Here is an 18,676-nt window from a genome sequence, read left to right on the forward strand (position 1 = left end):
TCCATATACTTTCACTTTTCACTCTGCAAACATTCAAACTCGGAGGAGCACTGTAACTCCCATAAGGTGTTTTCTTACAAGACCTTTCTAACCTCATCTTTACTACAGATACCAATAAAAGAAATAAACTGAAAAATCCATCACTCTCCGCTCCACTTCAAATCTTTAGCAAAGGTTCTTCCTCAACTTATCTATATATATATAAAACATGGTTGTCCTCATTTAACACATTTTTAAAATTCAAGGACCAACTTGATACGTATAGAAAACCTGGAGGAGGAGGACTAAAGTGCAAGACACAAAACAATTGAAGGCAAAAATTGAAAGATAACCCTTACAACCCATGGATCACGAGTCACCCGATCGACCCGACCCACTTCTCCACCCCCTCCAAATTTCAATGTATTCGTTTCACCATTTTCAGCCGGAAAAAGGAACCCAGGTAATTGGTAAACCCTAACAAACGCCATGACTCTCCACTCCATAGTCATACAGAAGCTGCTCAGCACCAACGCCCATTTGGGCCGCCGTGTCGCCGCCCACCACTTCAAGCAGTTCACCTACGGAACCCGCAATGGCATGGCCATCATCGACTCCGACCGCACCCTCATCTGCCTCCGCAGCGCCGCCGAGTTCATCGCCGCCCTCGCCCAGCAGAAGGCCCGCTTCATGTTCGTCAACACCAACTCCCTCTGGGACGAAATCATCGAGCAGATGACGAAGAGGATTGGGTGCTACAGCCCCTCCATGAACATGCTCTGGCGCACTGGCGGCTTCCTCACGAACAGCCACAGTCCCAAGAAGTTCAGGTCTCGCCATAAGAAGATTTGCTTCGGCCCCACCCAGCCCCCGGATTGCCTTGTGGTTTTTGACACGGATCGAAAATCTTCGGTGATTCTCGAGGCTGATAGGTTGCAGATTCCAATTGTTTCGCTTGTCGATTCGGCAATGCCATTGGAGTACTATAAGAAGATCACCTATCCGATTCCCGCCAACGACTCGGTTCAGTTCGTGTACTTGGTGTGCAATTTGATTACCAAGACGTTTCTTCTCCAGCAGAAGAGAAATGGTGCTGTTGCAGCGGACGAGGGGACGAGGTGGGTATCGTGTTGTTTGTGTTTATTGAGTTGCGCTCTAGGTGTTTGATGTTTTGCTCCAGTGAAACTTTGTGGTGAAATTTGATTGTGTGTGTTGTATTGAAGGGAGAAAGTGGAGAGTATAGAGGAGAGTAAGACTACCAACAAGGCTGAGTTGCTTGTGCTTCCTTACAACTTGTTACCCATTTCTCCTGGTAAAATTATAAACATTATTCCTTTAAGAAATTTCACCAAAAGCAATCAATTATTTAAGGAATTTCATTTCGTGCGTGTATGAGAGCGCAGGTGTTGAAGAAACTGAGGAGCTCTTAGACAAGCTTGTTGTGCTCAAGTTCAATGGAGCTTTGGGTACAAATATGGGATTCGATGGCCCCAAGTATGCACTCATACTCAATTACTACACTTTTAGCCTAAATTGGTATACTTGTTCTGCCAGTATTGTTCTTGGTTTGGTTTTGGAGAAAATTTACTGTAATTATATTTATTTCTAATTCAGGTCTGCTATTGAAATCCGTGATGGGTTGACATCTTTGGACTTAATTGTTAAGCAAATTGAGGTCAGTTTTAACCACTCTCTCATGTCTCTTTGTGTTGCTTTCAAAATTGCATAATGTATTCTATGATCTGCACTTCAGATATCCTAATATCACTGCTCCAATTTCTTGCAGACTCTCCGTTCTAAGTACAGATGCAGTGTTCCTTTGCTCCTGATGAACACACCAACGACACATGAAGATACCGTCAAGGTGACCTTGGCATATACTTGTAAGTTCATACTTTTGGATCCTATGGTTTTTTACTGATATCAGCTTGTGTAATGTAGGTCTTGGAGAAATATTCCATTTCAAACATTGATATCCATTCTCTTAAACAGGTTTTCAACTCTAACTTATATTTTATTTGTATAGTAGTTTATGTTGTTTTTTTTTTCTTTCCCTTTTTTGGGTTATTGGAAGCTTGGATTAGGAATTACTTGTGAATGTATGTGTTCTAATCTATACAGACCGAACAACCACAGCTGAAGTCACATGGAGTAGGATGGGGTGGTGAAGATGAACTGTAAACGATCTTTCTTATGTCTTTTCAACATTATTAATTTTTTTTTAACCATAACGTAAAAAATCAGTTTGATGTTGATAGCAGACATAACACATTTTCAGATAGATTAAGTGTTATTAGTTCCTGGTGATTTGCAGTGTTTGTTCTGGTGTGAGGATAGGAATATTTTTTTGTTCTTCTACTTCTCTTTTCATGTTCATTATGTGCACTATCTAGGGATCTATCCATATAGATACCATCTAATATCTCTCATGCCCGTACCATCACAAATTGATTTCTTTTGACATTTAATATTTTTTTTTATCAATTACACTCCTTTTGTGTATATGTGAAGGTATCCTTCTGGACATGGAGCATTGTTCCTTTCCCTTGTCAAAAGTGGAACTCTTGATGTCCTATTATCACAGGTATGTATAGTAGCTCTCTTTGTTTTATTTTTATGTTTATTTATTTACATTTTCATCTTAACTGCTGAGAAACATCAATTTGAATCAATGCATAAAGAAGTACCTGGCGAGAGGTGGTATCTAAAGGTAAACTTGACTAACTTCTTCAGCTTTCCTTTTCAGGGTAAGGAGTATATCCTTCTGGTTAACTCAGACAACGTGGCTGCTACAATTGACCCAAGTATCCTTGTCGTAGTTTTTTTCTTTTATTAGTGTAGTCCTCTGTCAACTCCGCCTATGTCTTACATGGCCGGTCCCAAGCCCGGATAAAGGAGGAGGGGGAGGGCGTCAGGTAGTTGACAGCCGGCACTCCATGATCACGTCGAATCCTTATGAAAATGAATCCAGAACAAAATCGCGCTAAAGCTAGGGCGTCACCCGTAAGTGGCGCGCTGTGTGGCCTGAGCACAGTGATAAGTGAGCAAGGGTCGCTGTATCTCCATCGGCACCCGGATGCAGTGTTAAATGAGCAAGGGGGCCATAGAAACTTCTTTTCGAACGACTCCACTCAAAGTTGTTTGGGAGCATATGCTCCTATCAACTTTACCCGGGACACACAAAAGAAGTACTTTGATCCTATTAGACGGGGGAGGGTGAAGAAGCTAGGACAGAAGGGTAGAGTTCAAGAGAGCAAAATGCGTTTAGGAACGTGGAATATAGGAACCTTAACGGGAAAATCTATGGAAGTAGTGGAAGTTATGGTGAGGAGAAGGATAAATATTATGTGCCTACAAGAAACTAAGTGGGTTGGTAGTAAGGCAAAGGATCTAGAAAACTCAGGGTTTAAACTTTGGTATTCGGGCACAAATAGAACGAGAAACGGTGTTGGCATCATCGTGGACAAGACCTTGGTACAAGATGTTGTAGATGTCAAGAGGGTAGGAGATAGAATCATGGCAATCAAGATTGTAATAGGACAAGAACTTATCAATGTGATTAGTGCGTACGCACCTCAAGTAGGGTTGGATACGAGTTCGAAGGAGAAATTTTGGGAAGATCTTGGAGACTTGGTGCAAGGAATTGCTCAGACGGAGAAGTTATTTATAGGAGGAGATTTAAATGGACACGTGGGCAGGGAGACAGGCAACTATGGAGGTTTTCATGGTGGCCATGGTTTTGGGGAGAGAAACGAGGATGGGGAAGCTATCTTGGATTTTGCAATGGCATATGATCTCTTCTTAGCCAACACCTTCTTTAAGAAGAGAGAAGAACATGTGATCACCTACAAGAGTGGGTCGTCAAAAACACAAATAGATTTTCTTCTAATGAGGAAAGGGGATCGTATAACTTGTAAGGATTGCAAAGTTATACCAGGAGAGAGCGTGGCTAATCAACATCGCTTGTTGGTGATGGATGTACATATCAAAAGAGTAAGACAAAAGAACAAGACTTGGAAGTGCCCAAGGACTAGATGGTGGAATCTAAAAGAAGAAAAACAAGCCATTTTCAAAGAGAAGGTAATCACCCAATGTGTGTGGGATAGAGAGGGGGAAGCTAGCCAAATGTGGGATTCCATGGCTAGTTGTATCCGAAAAGTAGCAAAAGAGGTATTAGGAGAGTCCAAGGGCTTTGCCCCACACCAAAAGGAATCTTGGTGGTGGAATGAGGAGGTACAAACAAAGGTGAAGGCTAAGAAGGAATGTTGTAAAGCCTTATACAAGGAGAGGACTGATGAAAATGGTGAAAGGTATAGAAAAGCGAAGCAAGAGGCGAAGAAAGCTGTCAGAGAAGCTAAGTTAGCGGCTTACGACGATATGTATAAACGACTAGATACCAAAGAAGGAGAGTTGGATATCTATAAACTATCTAGAGCAAGGGAAAAGAAGACAAGGGACCTAAACCAAGTGAGGTGCATCAAGGATGAGGATGGAAAGGTTCTTGCTACAGAGAACGCGGTTAAAGACAGATGGAGAGGTTATTTTCATAATCTTTTCAATGAAGGACATGAAATGAGTGCTTCTTTAGGGGAGTTGAGTAACTCAGAAGAGTGTAGAAACTACTCTTTTTATCGTCGAATCCGGAAGGAAGAAGTGGTTGTAGCTTTGAAGAAGATGAAGCATAAAAAAGCAATAGGCCCAGACGATATACCAATCGAAGTGTGGAAACTTTTGGGAGAGACAGGTATAACATGGCTCACTGACCTTTTCAATAGGATTTTGAAAACGAAGAAGATGCCAAATGAGTGGCGAATGAGCACTTTGGTGCCTATCTACAAGAATAAGGGCGACGTACAAAATTGCATGAACTATAGGGGTATTAAGCTAATGAGTCATACAATGAAGCTCTGGGAGAGAGTCATTGAGCATAGATTGAGGCAAGAGACACGGGTTTCGGACAACCAATTCGGGTTCATGCCAGGGCGCTCAACCATGGAGGCAATCTATCTCTTACGAAGATTGATGGAAAGATATAGAGATGGGAAAAAGGATTTACACATGGTCTTTATAGATTTGGAAAAAGCGTATGATAGGGTCCCAAGAGACATTCTTTGGAGGATTTTAGAGAAGAAAGGAGTACGAGTAGCATATATCCAAGCTATAAAGGATATGTATGAAGGAGCAAAGACTGCCGTAAGAACTCATGAAGGACAAACCGAAAGCTTTCCCATAACTGTAGGATTACATCAAGGCTCATCCTTAAGTCCTTACCTTTTTGCGTTGGTAATGGATGAGTTAACACGACATATTCAAGATGATATTCCTTGGTGTATGCTTTTCGCAGACGATATAGTGTTGATAGATGAAACTCAGGAAGGGGTAAATGCAAAGCTTAACCTTTGGAGAGAAGTGTTGGAATCTAAAGGTCTTCGCCTAAGCCGATCAAAGACAGAATATATGGAGTGCAAGTTCAGTGCAAATGGAGGCCAAAACGAGTTAGGGGTGAGGATCGGAGATCAAGAAATACCAAAGAGCGACCGTTTTTCGTTACCTAGGATCTATCTTGCAAAAGAACGGAGAATTAGATGGAGATCTCAACCATAGAATACAAGCTGGATGGATGAAGTGGAAGAGTGCATCCGGCGTGTTGTGTGACCGCCGTATGCCACTGAAGCTCAAGGGAAAATTTTATAGGACGGCAATAAGGCCGGCGATGCTGTATGGCACAGAATGTTGGGCGGTGAAACATCAACACGTACACAAAATGGGTGTAGCGGAGATGAGGATGCTTCGTTGGATGTGTGGGCACACGAGAAAGGATAAGATTAGGAATGAGGATATCCGGGGTAAAGTAGGAGTAGCCGAAATTGAAGGAAAGATGAGAGAAAATCGGTTACGGTGGTTTGGACATGTGCAAAGAAGGCCTACTGACGTTCCGATTAGAAGATGCGACTATGGGACAGAGGTTCAGGGCCGAAGGGGTAGAGGAAGACCTAGGAAAACTTTGGAAGAGACTCTAAGAAAAGACCTAGAGTACTTAGATCTAACGAAGGACATGACACAGGATCGAGCACAATGGCGTTCTAAGATTCATATAGCCGATCCCACTCAGTGACTTGGATTTTCCAAGTCTCCAACTGAGAAGTTTTCCTCACTCGGGAAATTAAGGGAACACTACCCCAACCTACATGCTCCACTCAGAAAGCTTCAACATACAAGCTTTAACAAAAGAAAATTCAAAGAACTTAGCGAAGAAGGCTTTGGTGTATTTAACACAATACGTTGAAATGAAGGAAAGCTTATTTATTGATATCCCCGATAAGCTACAAATATGTACATATACATGAGTCAAAATAAGCACACAAGAGGGAGCCTTCACAAAGGTTGCTTTGGAGAAGTCTCAGCAGTCGGTAGAGCCCCAGAAAGAGAAGGCACCGGAGGGGGATCATTTGGAGCCTCAGTACTGGACAGAACCCTAGAAGGAGGAGGCATCAGAGGTTGATCATTTGGAGCTTCATTACGCGGTACAGCCCCAGAAGACGAAGGCAATAAATGCCTTTGGAACAAACCCACAAATCTCTGATGATCAAGTAAAACCTGACCATCAGTTTCCTTCATCTGGTCAAGCTTCCTCTTCATGTTTGTAGCATAGTCATGTGCGAGCCGGTGCAACTGTTTATTCTCATGCTTGAGCCCTCTAATCTCCTGTTTGAGACTCATCACTTCAGCCGCCAATGATTCAACTTGGCGGGTTCGAGCAAATAGGCGTTGGGCCATATTAGACACAGAACCTGCACACTGAACACTGAGAGCCAGCGAATCCTTAACAGCTAACTCATCAGACCGTTTGGAAAGTAGTCTGTTATCTTTGGGAGTGAGAAGGTTCCTGGCCACCACCGCAGCGGTCATATCATTCTTCATCACGGAATCCCCAACGGTAAGAGGACCAGTAGGGGAGACGAAGGATGGGCGCCATATGTTGTCTGGAGAAGGCGGGGCTGCCTCTTCAACAAGGTTCAAGTCAAAACGACGGTCGGAGGGGCCAGACATTTTCAAAGGTGTTGAAGAGAGAAGAGGTCGGACAAATCAAGATCTTAGAAGTGCAAGAATGAAGCTTCTACTGGTGGAGATTCAAGTGTGCTTTGGAACTTAATGCCAGCCCCTATAAAAATCTGCACTCGACGAAGCTTCAGAAATCGAAGAGGCGCCTGATCAGAAATCGAAGAGGCGTTTGCTTTCTCAAAAGCTGGGCTGCTTAGAGATCACGAGGGTTGATCTCAGAAATCGAAGAGGCGTTTGCTTTCTCAAAAGTTGGGCTGCTCAAAGACCACGAAGGCCGATCTCAAAAATCGAAGAGGCGCTCGCTTTCTCAAAAGCTGGGCTCCCCAGAGACCACGAGGGCCGATCTCAGAAATCGAAGAGGCACCTACTTTTCAAGCCTTTTCCAGCCTTGTCAGCACCTGTCACACGCACACTCAGTTTTGCGGAAATTATGGGCATTCTGTCAAAGACTTCTGGGGAAGTAGAAAACACATGAATCTTACTGTACAATCACCCACTTCCCACACGCAACAATAGCTCATGGGTACCACAGATAACTTTGCCAAAGTTCTCTGCCAAAGTTGAGCACGTGAAGCTTGCAGCTCCCACTACATCGCTCTGACCAAGAAGGGTAAAAGAATAGCAAAGAAACAGCACTAACAAAGTTTAGACCCATAAATTTTGAAGGTCTAGCTACCATATTATTACCCACAAGGGTAAAGGAACAGTACCACTGCTGGATAATTGGAAAGTCCCTGTGTGTCAACCTCTGTGCTTCGTGGCAAGGTAGACTAGCAAACATGCCCAACCTTTACTCACATTCGAGAAAACACTCCCAATAAGATTGCTTGCTCCAAAATCGAAGAGGCACCGTCCTCCGAATCTCGAGAGCCAGACTCCCAACATGACTACTTTCTTAAAAATCGAAGAGAGGGTAAAGGAACAGTACCATTGCTGGATAATTGGAAAGTCCCTGTGTGTCAACCTCTGTGCTTCGTGGCAAGGTAGACTAGCAAACATGCCCAACCTTTACTCACATTCGAGAAAACACTCCCAACAAGATTGCTTACTCCAAAATCGAAGAGGCACCGCCCTCCGAATCTCGAGAGCCAGACTCCCAACATGATTACTTTCTCAAAAATCGAAGAGACACTGCTCCCTGAATCTCGAGAGCCAGACCCCCAGCATGATTGCTTTCTCAAAAATCGATGAGGCATCGTTCTCCGAATCAATCGAAGAGGCGCTCGCTTTCTCAAAAGCTGGGCTGCTCAGAGACCACGAGGGCCGATCTCAGAAATCGAAGAGGCACCTACTTTTCTAGCCTTGTCAGCACCTGTCACACGCACACTCAGCTTTGCAGAAATTATGGGCATTCTGTCGAAGACTTCTGGTGAAGTAGAAAGCACATGAATCTTACTGTTCAATCACCCACTTCCCACACGCAACAATAGCTCATGGGTACCACAAATAACTTTGCCAAAGTTCTCTGCCAAAGTTGAGCACGTGAAGCTTGCAGCTCCCACTACATCGCTCTGACCAAGAAAGGTAAAAGAATAGCAAAGAAACAGCACTAACAAAAGTTTAGACACATAAATTTTGAAGGTCTAGCTACCATATTATTACCCACAACTGTAAAGGAACAGTACCACTGCTGGATAATTGGAAAGTCCCTGTGTGTCAACCTCTGTGCTTCGTGGCAAGGTAGACTAGCAAACATGCCCAACCTTTACTCACATTCGAGAAAACACTCCCAATAAGATTGCTTGCTCCAAAATCGAAGAGGCACCGTCCTCCGAATCTCGAGAGCCAGACTCCCAACATGACTACTTTCTCAAAATCGAAGAGAGGGTAAAGGAACAGTACCATTGCTGGATAATTGGAAAGTCCCTGTGTGTCAACCTTTGTGCTTCGTGGCAAGGTAGACTAGCAAACATGCCCAACCTTTACTCACATTCGAGACAACACTCCCAACAAGATTGCTTGCTCCAAAATCGAAGAGGCACCGCCCTCCGAATCTCGAGAGCCAGACTCCCAACATGATTACTTCCTCAAAAATCGAAGAGACACTGCTCTCCGAATCTCGAGAGTCATACCCCCAGCATGATTGCTTTCTCAAAAATCGAAGAGGCATCGTTCTCTGAATCTCGAGAGCCAGATACCACAGACCACTTTTTCAAAGTGCTCTGACAGAGTTAAAACATGTGAAACTGGCAGCTCCCACTACTGTGCTATGACCAAGCAGGGTAAAGGAATAGCATTACTACTTGTTGTTAGGGAGACTCCTATATATGTCGACCTCCATCCCCAACGGACAGGCAGACCTGCAAAAATGCTCAACCCTTCATCATATCTGAGAGGGCACTCCCAACGAAGCCTTTCGAAATATTCAGCTTTCTTTCCCCCCGATAATACCTCTGCAAACAAGCTATACTAGAGCAAGAATATCTCATATCATCAGGGTTAAAAGCAAGAGTATCCCATATCATGCTTTTTCCCTGTCTTTTCTTTTGGCCTTGTTTTTACCTGCAAGACAAGGAGAAAGAGAGCAATCAGTCAGCACTTGGAATCAAGCTTCCAGCCAGGAACTGACTGCCTGGAACCCCTTACCTGATTACTTACCTGGCATTGCTCTCGAGTACTCATCTTCAACATCTTATGTTTCCAGGGAAGATTCCGCATCTGCTTGAGGAACAGATAGGGCAAGTGCGAAGGATACAAGGAAGCATGTGGAGACAAGCGTAACAGCACACGTGCCGATACATTCATTACTCTGTCAAAAGCAAAAGTATCCCATATCAGCAGGGTGGAACGTACTCTAGATTTGATGGACTTGTTTTGACCCTCAAATTCTTCAGTCGGCCTTATACTCTGGAGGAAACCAGAAAACCCTCCAGCTCAGTTCAAGAATAAGCCTGTGGAAAGTTACTTCTTCAAAAGCAAAAGTATCTCATATCATCTCTTCTCATTTTTCTTCTCTTTATCCTTCATGCTGCTGCAAGATGGGGAGAAGGTGAACAATCAGTCGGAGCTCTGATTGCTTACCTTGTCTGTCACCTCTTTCAGCAGACCCCCTAGCTCGGCGACTTGGGGGACTCCTACTACATGGTTTGTATCGCGCTTGACCAAGCCTGAAACTACAAGTAAGCTTCAAGTGAAATTGATACATTACCTTGTGCATTTCCACCAGTTAAAGATACCACCCCTGGATGGAGGAAGAGTACTTCCAGAGAAGATGCCACATCTACCTATGAGACAGATAAGGCAAGTCAAGACGACACCACACTCCGATACTTAGAAGTTTCGTGACTACGAGATCATTCTCCCACAATATTTCCTAATGTCATTTGTACTAAATCATTCACTTGTACTCACTAAATGAGAGCTTGAACCTATGTACTTGTGTAAACCCTTCACAATTAATGAGAACTCTTCTATTCCGTGGACGTAGCCAATCTGGGTGAACCACGTACATCTTGTGTTTGCTTTCCTATCTCTATCCATTTATATACTTATCCACACTAATGACCGGAGCAATCTAGCGAAGATCACAAAAAGCAATCGTTTTCGCTACCTAGGATCTATCTTGCAAGAGAACGGAGAATTAGATGGAGATCTCAACCATAGAATACGAGCTGGATGGAAAGAGTGCATCCGGCGTGTTGTGTGACCGTCGTAGGCCACCGAAGCTCAAGGGAAAATTTTATAGGACGGCAATAAGGCTAGCGATGTTGTATGGCACAGAATGTTGGGTGGTGAAGCATCAACACGTACACAAAATGGGTGTAGCGGAGATGAGGATGCTTCGTGGGATGTGTGGGCACACGAGAAAGGATAAGATTGGGAATGAGGATATCCGAGGTAAAGTAGGAGTAGCCGAAATTGTAGGAAATATGAGAGAAAATCGGCTCCGGTGATTTTGAACATGTGCAAAGAAGGCCGACTGACGCTCCGGTTCGAAGATGTGACTACGGGACAGAGGTTCAGGGCCGAAGGGGTAGAGGAAGACCTAGGACAACTTTGGAAGAGACTCTAAGAAAAGACTCAGAGTACTTGGATCTAACGGAGGACATGACACAAAACCGAGCGCAATGGCGTTCTAGGATTCATATTGCCGACCCCACTTAGTGGGAAAAGGCTTTGTTGTTGTTGTTGTTGTAGTGTAGTCCTCTGTCATACTTTCATTTATTTTGTGCTTTTGATCTTTTTTGGGCTTAATCGTAGACCCTTGTGTCCCTTAAGTGGATGTGTAGAAATTTTAAACCATTTGATTGAAAACAAAATTGAATACTGTATGGAGGTAACAATCAACCCCCTTCTTTTTCTTTAGTTTATTTTCTCATTTTCTGTGGTAATATTGTAAGTGCGAATTTACCCTTCCAACAGGTCACACCTACCTCTTATGATTCAGATTTTAGCAACATTGGCTCACGCCTACAGAAGTTTGAGGTAAGTTGTATATATGGTTCTATATAACCTTCCTCTTATCTCAATCCAATAAAATTGTGGTCGGAGTGCTCAATGGTAGTATTTTCAAAGGTGGTTAACTTTTTACTTTTTGTATAAATTAAATTTTGTGATGCAATTTATAAATGTTTGAGCTTTTGAGTGATAGGTTAAACGTGAAATTCTTTAATGAATCCACATCTTGTATGGGTCCTATTTTTCCTTCATTTTAAGTTGGTTGTAAAGAGTTAGATTCAAGTTTAGGGGAAGCCTTCAAAGGAAGCAACTACAACAACAAAGCCTTTTCCCACTAAGTTCAAAGGAAGCAACTGCTTAGATAAATTCGGAAACCTGTTCATAAAGCTGGAAGTTATGCCGTAATTGACCAGAACCTGGGGTTCTAGATTGAACTACTGAAAAGTTATTGTCATGACTGAAATTCATATTAATCCAAATGATTGATCACATGATGAAAACCTTTAAGCTTATTGACGAGAGCAAAACCTTCCTTCCATTTGTGCTACGATCAGTCCAGTGTGTAGGGAGTTAGATTGGAGGGTATAACCTTTTGATATAACTTTTTCTTCCTTCGATCTGGATAGGAAATAATTTTGACGTATTATTTTTACCAAAAGAACATACACTTGGATATGTTTATGGTGCAAATTCGCAATCCAACTGGCTGCTGATGGTTGGTTTTAACTACATATTGGTGATGGACATAATTATCTCACCCACACTAACTTTTGAGAAGATGAGTTGTCAATAACTCAAAATCCAAATATGTCCACAATTCTAAAATGCTATATATTTCTTGTGAGCTAAGGCACATTGGATAGCTGATAGCCTTGCTAATTGGAGCTGCAACATGGATTTGGGCTATTGTTATTTTCATTTTGAGAACCCTCCTGAATCCTGATTGGGTTGGTCTGCTGGGTTATGGAAGATCTGTTAGGCCCGTTTTATTGCCGAGACAAATTGATTGTTGCTTTCTAGAAGTGAACTTTTTAATCCGTATTTGCTTCTAATCCCAAATGCTCTATGATTTGTTGAAGTAAATTTGTTTTTGTTAACTTGGCTTTGGTCTAAATATTCGTTCGAGTCATCTTAATTTGATGTTAATTATTGATGGATAAATTTTATTTTGGTCTTAATATGTTAAATAATAGGTAATTAATATTTCTTCCCCTAATATTATGCAGCTTGCGGAAATAGCTCAGAACTTTGTTAAACATGTAAGTTGTGACTTATTCTTCTTCTTTTTGGTCTCCTCTTTTGGTTATGTTTTGTTTTATATCTCTCTTTCTAGGTGTGAAATTCTATTTTGTGCTGATAATACATGGTATGTTTAATTATTAACTTGATTTTATTTAAATGATGACTCACTTTCTGTGTTATGTGCTTGTTGATACATCCAAGTCAATGGACAAATTCAAACTTCTTGATACTGGCAGCTTGTAAGTTGAAATAGTAGGTCAATTTGCATTGCTTCTGCAACTGAATAATATGTTTAACTTCATATTTGTGCTATCTTGAACAGGTGGGTCAATTTGAAAGCCGTTAAAAGGCTTTTGGATACAGATGCAATAAAGATAGAAGATATCTCTGTTTCAAAGGTACTGTACCCCATAATCTGTAGAACTTCCCTACATTAACTCGTAATTACTAAAAATACTACTTTTTAACAGGGAACGGAGAGTGATGAAGTTCCTTTGCAAGAAACGGCAGCTGGTTCAGCAATACGGGTATTTTTTGTCCAATGATCAATACTTGTCATTTCTTTCAATAGTTATTGTTTCAATGTTCTTATGTAATTTAAATTTTATGTCTACCAGTTCTTTGATCGTGCTATTGGTGTCAATGTTCCCCATTCTCGATCTCTTTCAATCAATAAAACATCAGACCTACTCCTTTTAAAGGTGATGTTAACACTTCTCTAACCCATATGTTTAATATTAACAAATGAAATAGTACTCTCTCTGGAGCTTCAAATTTATTGTTTTTGTTTTATCTCATTTATTTATTTTTACAGTCAGATATCTTCATCTGCGATGGAGGAGTTCTAGTTCGGAATATAGCTAGAACAAATCCCGAAGATCCTGTTATTGAATTAGGACCTGAATTCGAAAAGGTAAAGATTTGTTTAACTGCAATTTCCATGCCTTTATCTGTTGCCATTTGTCTTTAATAACTTTATTTATTTTATCTCCTTCAGGTCAGTGACCTCCTGAGCCGATTTAAGTCCATACCCGATATTATGGACCTGGATAGATTGAAGGTGACTGGTGATGTGTGGTTTGGAGCTGGTATAACTCTCAAGGTATTGTCAATGTTCTCCTGGAATTTGTTTCAAATTTGTATGAACTTTGTGCCCAAACATATTATGAATTGTAACCTTTTAGCTTTGTGGAGGTTATTTTATTTTCTTTGTGATATTGGCGGTAAAACACCTCAGATTCTTACTACTGGAAAACAAATTGCTAGTTCTGGCTATCTATCATTATACGTAGGACTCAGGGTATTGATATCAAAGCAGAACACATGTACATGCTCGATTTCATTCATTCATTTATCCATTCATATAAAAATTGATTTTCGTGAACAGCATATTGCCATCAATCCTTCCACTGTTTCTCTCTGTTATTTGTCGATCCAACACCAACACCAACTGTATCTCATTTCTTTTCTTATGGTTGATTTACTTCTCAAGGGGAAAGTAACTATTGTTGCAAAACCCGGGATGAAATTGGAAATTCCTGACGGAGTGGTAATAGAGAATAAGGTAGTCACTTTTTTTTATTTATTCTTCGTTTATCGGGCCTCTGTGATTTTCCACTTTTATCTGCTAAATTATTCTGTTACACTGCCCAGGACATCAACGACCCTTCGGGCATTTGACAAGGAGACGAGTTGCTCGGAGAATGTTGACGAAAATGAGTTAAACCTGCCGAACATCTTCCTCCGGTGTCCTTATAGGCAGCAGCATACTTTGACATTGCTACAGATTCCATCGAATATTCCATTATTTGTTTTGAGAAACAGAGAGAAATGCAGAGCGCAGTCTCAGTATTTATTTTGGCTGAGAATTAGAGAGGTCGCGTGACCAAATAAGCTTCGTGTTAAATTGTTTATTGGAAGAGGTGCGGCGAAAGGTTGTAGAATAGTTCCTTTTGGTTAGTTTACTGATTGATTTTCAGCTGTAATCTGAATTTAGCCGTAAAGTGCCGGCGTAAGGAGCTTAGCCAAGTAGTTCTTGTTCCAAGTATTGTTCATAATCTACGGGCCTATTTATTTTGGGTGTCATACGCATTCTTTACATGCCTTATTGTAAACTTGTGAAGTGCAAGTTACCTTCGAATTCTAGTATAATTTTTTTAGCATGATCGTCACACCGCTACTTGTTGGACCCATATGGTTTACCATGGGCCGCACATTTTTCCTATTTACCTTTCCCACTGCCCTCTTGCTGTGTAATCCACCTACATTTTGCGTAGTCACCCTAATTAACAAAAGAATCTATTCTATACTCGTATCTGATTAGATGCATTCAAGAAAAAGGAAAATAAGATCCGTAGTTTCAGTTGGGAGACGTTTCAAAAAGGAGGATATTTTTGTAGTCCACATTGTATTTCAACATCTAACTATTTATCCTTTTTAGGCATTCCTTCAAAGATCTATCTCTATCAATATTATTCAAAATTGGAATTCATTTGACGAATTAAATAACGGTTATTTTAGTGTTTCTTCAAAGCATTGTATTCATCTATATCCTTAACTATAATTGAATGTTTAACTGATTTTAGATTTGTTTAATTTTTTTTTTGCAATGACTATACATTATCTATTCTAAAATTGAGGAGGGATTTGACTATAGCTTAGCTACAGTCAAAATTTTGTCACCAAATATGTGGCTGGGTTGGTGTTTGGGCTGGCCCCTTTTTTTCATGGGCTTCATTGGTTTTCGGTAGAAGCCTGGCCATCAGTAAATTTAATGACAATTCTGCCCACCAAATCTTAAAATCCAACGGTGGGGATGATGGGTTAGGAAGGGCAATTTTTTCTTCTACGTTTTGAGCGAATTGGGGTAGATTTGGCTTGGTTGTCATTCGATGAGGTTTCGAGGATGCAGGCTATGCTGCCTCTGAGATAGAGAGAGATATGGGAGGATTTTTTGCGAGGGATTTCAGGGATTGCATAGAGAGAGAGAGATGGGACAAAGGGTGTCTGTTGCAGAGAGAGGGATTTTAGGGATTTGCAAATCATTCCCCTTCTCTCTTTTTTCATTTCTCTCAAATTCGGATTTCTCTTTCTCTCTCTTCATTTCTCTCAACCTCTAGCCCCAACGCCGCTCACCCCCATTCTTCTTCTTCATCTCTCATTTATTTCATCTTCTCTCAGAAAAAAATAAATAAAAAACCCTAGTCGCTTAATTTCTTTCAACCCTAGTCATCCCTTATCCAATTTCTCTCAACCATGGCCTCCATTTTAGGTGTCGAGTTCACAAAATCTGGAGAGCTTTCTCTCTCGCCTGCAAACGAAGGTGCTCGAGTACGAGAGCCCGTGGTGGACTGCCGCAAAAAAACCCTTCAAATCCACTCTGAGTCAGCTCATAACAGCTTAGAACGACTTACACGACGTCAATCGCCACTGCCACCAACTCATGGGCTCCACGCATTCTCAAGTATTCAAGTTTTTTTTACTTTTCTGGGTTTTTCTTTTTAGTTATTTTTTTCCTTTTTTTTCCTGATGAGAATGCAGGTTTTGGATTTAGCATTTGATTTTCTCTGATGGGATTTTGAATTTATTGTGTGGAAATTGGGTTTCATCTGAAAAATCTGAATGTTTACTGCTTTTTGTTTTGTTTTTTTTGAATTTTTTTATGAGAATGCAGGTTTTGGATTTAGTACGATATGATACCTACGAATTGTAGCAAGATAATAAGATGTGACTACTCATTTATGCGTGAAGATTGTGATTGGTGATGCAATCCGTTGACTACCCGTACTACTACCTTCACCAATCCCTTACTAAAAGATGGCTCAAACCTCACACTCACGTGGAACTCTTCCAAGTAAGTCTGGTAAGCTTGTGAAAAGGTGTTCCTAACATTCCTGTTAGAATCGATATGAAATGGGCGCACATTTCCGCCAAATTGATCGATCATGAATTCCTCACTAATTGAGCGAGAAACCATGTCGAGAAGGCTATAAGAATACTCAAGAATTTGAGGGTCAAAACAAGTCTAAGGATAATTCGTATTTCATAACTCCTGTGAGGAATTTCAATTTCCAATGGTCACAACCCCTTTTTGGAAATTAATGAGAATAGCGTTTGCTATTGAAGATTCTTCTAAGGAAGTATTAAATCTAAACGAAGTCAACGCTCGATGAATTTGGGGTGAAACTAACAGTCGATGGTTAGGGAACTTGACTTCGTCGTTGGAGTAAGCAAGAGGGTAATCGATAGAACAATCGCTGAGAATTGTTCTAAAGATCCACACGAATTTCCTCAGCATGAACAAGTCCGAGAACATTGATTCGATCCCACCAATTACCACTTACTAAACTTCGTAACAACCAGTGTTTACTTGCTTTCTCCAGCATGCACTTCGAAAGTTTAAAGTAGTTTCCAAAGAGATATGACTCTGCCCGCCATTCCTGGGGAATGCATGTCGCAGAGTACAACACTGCTTCAAATCTCCAATTGGTCTTAACCAACTCGTACCACTAAGATTTTTCTGTTTCCCAACATTCTGATATAGATCCGACTCTATTCGCAATTCCTAGGGAATGTTGCAGAGCATTAGTTTGATGTTGAAAGTTGTCCCATAATCCATTACGTCATCGGTGAGGCATAATCCCGACACGAGATTTCTTCTTCTTCAATAGGATGTGGCTATTCATAACGTGATGAGGGTTGCACAATCGTGCCGAATGACAACCAATCCGGAAGTTGTGCATCCAAATAATGTCAATACCGACACACTACTAGAGTAAGAGAAGATCATATGTATGCTCTTTACAAACCACGCTCTGATACCAAACTAACACGCCCGACCCTGATATTCCCCGAACAGCAGGGTAGGCACGTGCTGGCCGACACCCGAAGGTGACGAAGCCATATTAGGATCCATGAGAACAACCAATATAAATAAGACTTATAAATTTAAATTACAATGAGCATGCAAATGAGGAATGTGTTCAGAGCATACAACTAATTCTATACACTATAAAAGAAATGATATACAATTGAATGAACAAAGGAGTGGGTCCTACACCGAGAAGACTCAAAGATGCCAATGTAGAAGTGCCTTGACACGGGGATTGTATGCCTCGATTCTAAAACCTGAGGGGGCGCAAAACAAACATAAGTGGACCAAGTTGATATATATATAATACTGAAACAGTTATCAACATATTAACCCCCAAAGTTTAACGAAAACTCATAGCATAATATGTAATAGGTTTTTGAAACCCTAGCATGCCATAAAACCTTTCATGAAACATATCTCGTATATAATGTGCTAACCAATGGTATCAGTATAGCCCGAAGGCCTATAGAACTCTTCCTTCAGAACACTTCATTTGCCAAACTGGCACCAACCTACTCCCGGCCGAAGCCAATATAAATATCATTTGCCAAACAAGTACCAACCTACGCCTGACCGAAGCCAATATATGTATCATCGCCCTTAGGCAGAATAGTGACCACTTGCTACGCACAAAAACATTGAATATAGTCTTTCCAAACATAGGTACATATATCTCAAAACATCTTCATAGCATATAGTCATCCATCATATCTACTACATAGAAGTGTGTAAAAGCATGTTAATAAATAGTATATAGTCATCCATCATATATGCTACAAAGAACATCAGTTCGATAAAATACGGTATTCCAAAATATTCTCAGTAAGCATAATATCTCATAAAACGTAACCATTAAATCATGTTTTTCATGTATGCATTTCTACTATTAAAACATACATTTTAGAAGGGGTCCCACTCATAGATATTTCGTCGTCGTAAAGCCGTACGAACTAGGCGGAATGGAAACGCCCGCTAATAATTTCACCTAATCACATAAAGGGTCCAATAACTATACTCAAACGATTGAATTTTGGAAAACGGAAGTCATAAATGGATCCAAGACGTCGAATTACCCTAAGAAGGGTCCTGGTTAAATTTCGTAGAAGTCAACAAGAGAATATT

At 41.0% G+C, this 18,676-nt stretch overlaps 1 protein-coding gene across 2 annotated transcripts; it reads left to right on the forward strand.

Annotated features, from left to right (window-relative positions):
* The first annotated feature begins 380 nt into the window (after positions 1 to 380).
* Positions 381 to 14,766, forward strand: LOC126603786 (ribosomal protein S2, mitochondrial). 2 transcript variants are annotated; one of them, XM_050270747.1, is made up of 20 exons: positions 386 to 1,097; positions 1,203 to 1,291; positions 1,383 to 1,473; positions 1,594 to 1,654; positions 1,766 to 1,843; positions 1,921 to 1,971; positions 2,101 to 2,156; positions 2,491 to 2,563; positions 2,726 to 2,783; positions 11,271 to 11,317; positions 11,404 to 11,466; positions 12,666 to 12,698; positions 12,883 to 12,920; positions 13,004 to 13,079; positions 13,152 to 13,208; positions 13,299 to 13,382; positions 13,496 to 13,594; positions 13,679 to 13,783; positions 14,174 to 14,245; positions 14,335 to 14,766. In XM_050270747.1, exons 1-20 carry the CDS (start codon positions 469 to 471, stop codon positions 14,359 to 14,361), a joined length of 1,887 nt encoding a protein of 628 aa, XP_050126704.1. In that variant the 5' UTR covers positions 386 to 468; the 3' UTR covers positions 14,362 to 14,766. The 2 variants fall into 2 exon arrangements, with proteins under 2 accessions (XP_050126713.1, XP_050126704.1); XM_050270756.1 differs by lacking the exons at positions 11,404 to 11,466; positions 12,666 to 12,698; positions 12,883 to 12,920; ... (5 more) ...; positions 14,174 to 14,245; positions 14,335 to 14,766 and having other exon boundaries at positions 381 to 1,097; positions 2,726 to 2,812; positions 11,176 to 11,300.
* Positions 14,767 to 18,676: the final 3,910 nt, after the last annotated feature.

The sequence above is a fragment of the Malus sylvestris genome, chromosome 2 (assembly GCF_916048215.2).
Source record: "Malus sylvestris chromosome 2, drMalSylv7.2, whole genome shotgun sequence".
NCBI classification, from domain to species: domain Eukaryota; kingdom Viridiplantae; phylum Streptophyta; class Magnoliopsida; order Rosales; family Rosaceae; genus Malus; species Malus sylvestris.